This window comes from Monopterus albus, unplaced genomic scaffold, assembly GCF_001952655.1.
Source record: "Monopterus albus unplaced genomic scaffold, M_albus_1.0 scaffold13.1, whole genome shotgun sequence".
Taxonomy (NCBI): Eukaryota; Metazoa; Chordata; class Actinopteri; order Synbranchiformes; family Synbranchidae; genus Monopterus; species Monopterus albus.
In genome coordinates this window covers 3,228,516-3,232,844 of record NW_018127893.1, presented here as the reverse complement: position 1 = coordinate 3,232,844, position 4,329 = coordinate 3,228,516, and the positions used below count along the sequence as shown (strand labels likewise).

The 4,329-nt window shown below is 42.0% G+C and overlaps 1 protein-coding gene across 1 annotated transcript in view; it reads left to right on the top strand.

Annotated features, from left to right (window-relative positions):
* stac (SH3 and cysteine rich domain) overlaps positions 1-4,329 on the top strand; it is a 24,219-nt gene that overhangs the window by 14,321 nt on the left and 5,569 nt on the right. The window contains exons 5-7 of the mRNA XM_020591188.1: positions 1-86; positions 846-927; positions 1,360-1,427. The exon at positions 1-86 is cut by the window's left edge and continues 5 nt beyond it. Coding sequence (XP_020446844.1) covers positions 1-86; positions 846-927; positions 1,360-1,427 — 236 coding nt within the window. The remainder of the gene's footprint in view (positions 87-845; positions 928-1,359; positions 1,428-4,329) is intronic.

The window sequence follows — 4,329 nt, the reverse complement described above, 5'->3', positions numbered from 1 at the left end:
CTGTGTATGAGGCCTTGAGGTTTGGGACATCTCTGGCACAAAAGGCCAAGAGGGCCAGTGGCTCCGAGTCTCCGCACAGAACCTCTGTAAGAAAAGCATCATTTTTCACATCAGGCAGTGCTTGGCTTTTTAACCTTACTCTACCTGTCAGATTTCAACACAAATCAATTTTTATTCATAAAAAATTTGCTCTATTCCATCTCAGTTCTCCTCATTAAGCTACAATGCACTGTACATACAGACAGATTATCCCACTTCAGTTAAAGAGTTATGCTTGTTGTATTATATCCCACAGCAATAGACATACTGTAACCGATGGCCTAAATAGATACTGCCACTGCAGGGCTATAAACACTACCAATAAAGGCAGCGCGGTCCAGGCAGTCAATAAGGGAGATGTCAGTGAAAAACGCTCATGTTGCAGCTCTAAAGAAGGACTGGACTGACTGTAGAGCTGCAGTCCTTTCCAGCCTCTTTTACATCTGTGTGTAATGCACAAGTAAATTTGTTTTTCATAGCTTATCACTTCTAATGTAATCTAAACTGGATGTGCAGTCTGGATACTGCCTCTGAATAATAACATCTGCTGTTGGGTTTGATCCATCCTGTCCTGTGCAGCTGCTGATGAATAGGTGTGTGTGTGTCAGTGGAGACTCAGACAATGTGATCTCAACAGTCCTATCTATCTCTGCTATTTATCCATCTCTGTATATCTTTATCTATTGCTTTCTGCATCATATGTTCCTGTCTTTGTGTCTCTCTCTCCATTTAAATCATTGTATTTACAACTCTTCTTTCTCCATCTCTGTCTAATCTGTCTTGTCCAATGTATCTACTCCCTGCAGACGAGTGACTTGGATAAGGTTCCAGAGGAAGTGGTGGCTCACAGCAGCAGGCAGGAGCTGTTGAGGAAACACAGCGATGATGGTGAGTATCTGGCGCCATACATTGTGTACATCCCAATTGTGGCAACACAGGAAGGAAACAGTGCTAATGCTCTTCTTACAAGAGAATCTTTAAATATGGTCATTTATGAACCCCAGAGAAAAGTCGCTGTGCACCTTTCATTTAATGTCATCAAACCAGTGCTTCCAGGTTAAGACAAGATATCCCCTAATCAAACCAACTGATTCCCGTGACCTTTGCCGATACTTTTGAGAGGCTGCTTTGATTTAACAACCTCGTGATCGTTCCACTACAGTGCCAACTTTAACTCATTTAACTTTTTTTGCCCCAGTCCTGACAATGTTTTAAGATATCAGCAACATGAAATCTGACTGACAGGTTTAGGGGCTGGAAGAATGGCATTAAACTGTATTATCCAATAAAATATTACTGATCTCTCTTTTTTTTTTTCAGTTTTCACAGTCATTGAAAACGGGACAGAGCTTCACCACCAGCCAGAGAGAAAACCGGACAATTTGCTGGTAAGAACAAAGTCCATCAGCTTCATTTCACAATGGCAATATTCAAGCATGTTGTATTTTAAGAAAACTTAAATTTTTATCATAAATTGATTTGACTAATAGGCCTTTAAGGCCTCAACAAAAGCCAAATATCAGTGAATTTTAACTGTCAAAAACACAGCATTGTAATTCAGTGAAAGTGTGTTATTCAAAACAGCAGCCTTGAGATCCTTCACAAAGACAAGCTGCTGCCACTAGTGTTGTCAGGGAACCAACAGGCTTTTTACTTACCCAAAAATCTGGATCCTAAAGAGACCAACAAACAATAAAAAAATCTGGAAAAAAAAAAATACAAGCAACATCAGTATCAAACAAACTGGAACCGAAAGAGACCAACAAACAATAAAGAAACTCAGAGTTCAACAAACCAAACTGCACAGTACCTCAAACAAAACAAACAAACAAACAAAAAAACAACTGGCCCAAATGGGGACATACATATATACTGGCTGGCCAAACCAGTAACACACACAGGGAATGGATAAAGACACTAACTAAATAATCTACCAGTAAACACTAAACAGAAAGTCGGCTAACTGCTGGCCAGTCCATACTGCGGTCATCTGACATGCTGCACTTGGCTTCTCGCCCCCGTCGCCACTGTTGAATTTACCAGGACAGGGATGGAAAACCTCCCATCCTGCTGTAACAAATCTTATCTGAGCTGACACGACCACTGGCCTGCTCTGATAGGGAGAAGCCTTGACCTTAATGTTTGGATCTGCAATTCTGGGATCTGTGCTGTTGTATTTTTTCAGTAGAGTAGAGATGCAGTGTCAACAGGGCAAAATCTATGCCAGAGAAAGAAAAGGTTAAAGCTCTGAATATCTCATCACCCACTGCAGAGCGACAATGAATTTTTCATGGGCAGATTTCAAGACCGCCCTTTCCTTTCTGTCTTTTCAGCTGCCATGGTGGACTCTGTGGGAGAGGTTTTTTTGGTATTAATGCTTTTGGCACACTTTATATACAGCCGTATGTCCTGTTTACCTTTGTAGTTTAATATGTTTATGTCCATTGTCAACAGTGGAAAAAGAAACAGATGCTTAGACAAATTCAAAAATAGAAAAAAGGGCTTGAAGAGACTAGAAACGCATTATCAGGCTGGATTGAACACAGCTGGCTGCCGACTGTTGTCTGTCAGCAGACGGGTCCATTAGCTCAGGCTGGTGAACAGACAGATGGAGGTTCTGTCAGGTAATGAGCAGAGAAAAATGCTTAAACTGCTTCTTCACCAGTTTGAGATGAGAGGCTCACACTCATAAATGGGAACACACACTGTCATACACAGGGCGGCCATCTGTTCACACCCTTCAGGTTTACTGTTAAACATCCCAAGATCAATTGACAGAAAAATAGACCGGCTTATTCTGTGATATCCTTTAAAGCTACAGTATGTAACTTTTTCAAACACTTCTGTTGTAGCAATCTGCTCCAAACCTGGTCTTAACGTTGAGAGGTGCTGTCGAAGCCTCCTGTGACCCAGGCCCATTGCACAGCACTGGTAGCAGTGCAGAGATATTGGCTCCTAAAAGGATTCTAGTGGGACTGACCTCTCTCACTAATCACAAATTTTCAATTACTTCTGCTTGGTCAGTAGGTTTTGATGCATTCTCATTTTTTTTTACTGTGATTTCATAACAAGTATCTGAGCTGGGCAGAGCGTAACAAATCATAATGGAGCAGGGAGAAGAAGGAGTGCTGGTGGAGCCACTGACTGTATATAAAGCTGCACAAACCCACTGTGGCATCACCCATTAATTTTCTGAAGAGTGGTTTTGAAGCTCAAGTCTGGCTGTTGCCATATTGGTAGTGCTTCACTCTGTCTGCTACAGCTATTCCAAAAATGGGCAAAGATGCAGAGTGAGTGGAGCTAGTTGGACACCTAGTAGCCAACCAAAATTGTAATTCCCACATTTTAATTCCCCCAAAGCGCTCCCCAAACCAGTAACTGCCCTGTTAAATTAATCCACACCATTCTTCCATTTTCACTTTCCCTTCCCCTTGGCATTATCTATCATGAAAGCAGGCTGCTCTGTTGGCTTGTCCGACCGCTCATCCACAGTTCCAGGCTTTCGCAGCATCAATAGTGTCGCAAGGCGAGTGAGCACTTCTTTGTTACCTGTAATGGATTGCCACTGCTTGATACTGTTTTCACCCAGAGGCCACAAAGGCATTTTGCCTTGTGTCCTCAGTTAACTCAACTCATTCATCAGCCACATTGCCAGTCCACAGAGGTGATGCTCAGGGAACCACATAAGACCAAAACACTTCTTCTCATTACAGCAGCACAAAGAAGGAAAATTCTCCAACAGTCTTGCAAAAAAATATATATCCATTAGTATGTCTTAAAAAGTCATTCTCAAAGCTCTTGGCTCCATTTCCCTCTAGACACCACACAGGAATAGGACAAGCTCTCATTTGGAGGGATTTCAAGGACGCAGCAGACAAGATTCAGACTCAAGGTACTGGTGATGAAACAGGAAAATGCACCCACCAGTTTTCTGAGCAGGTGTGAAGAGCATTAGAAACGTGACATATCAACCCTGCTAATTGTGCTAACACCTTTCTGAGAACTTCCTCTCCACCCACAGTCCTGTCCTGTTTTAACTTTGTGAGCATTCATAAAAATCTGGTCCTACTTCTCCCACTCATGTTGATGGTGGATTAAAGGGAACAGATTGCAGAACAACTTAAGCTACTCCACATTCTATCAGTGCACTGTAAACAAGGGCTTTTCCTGCTTACGTGAATGCCAACACTATTTTAGGAAAGAACAAGAAAAGGGACAATGGAGAATATGTTTGTGTGTGAGAGGCTTGTTTTATAACTTTTCAGCCACTTTTTCTCCGAAATGTCCTGC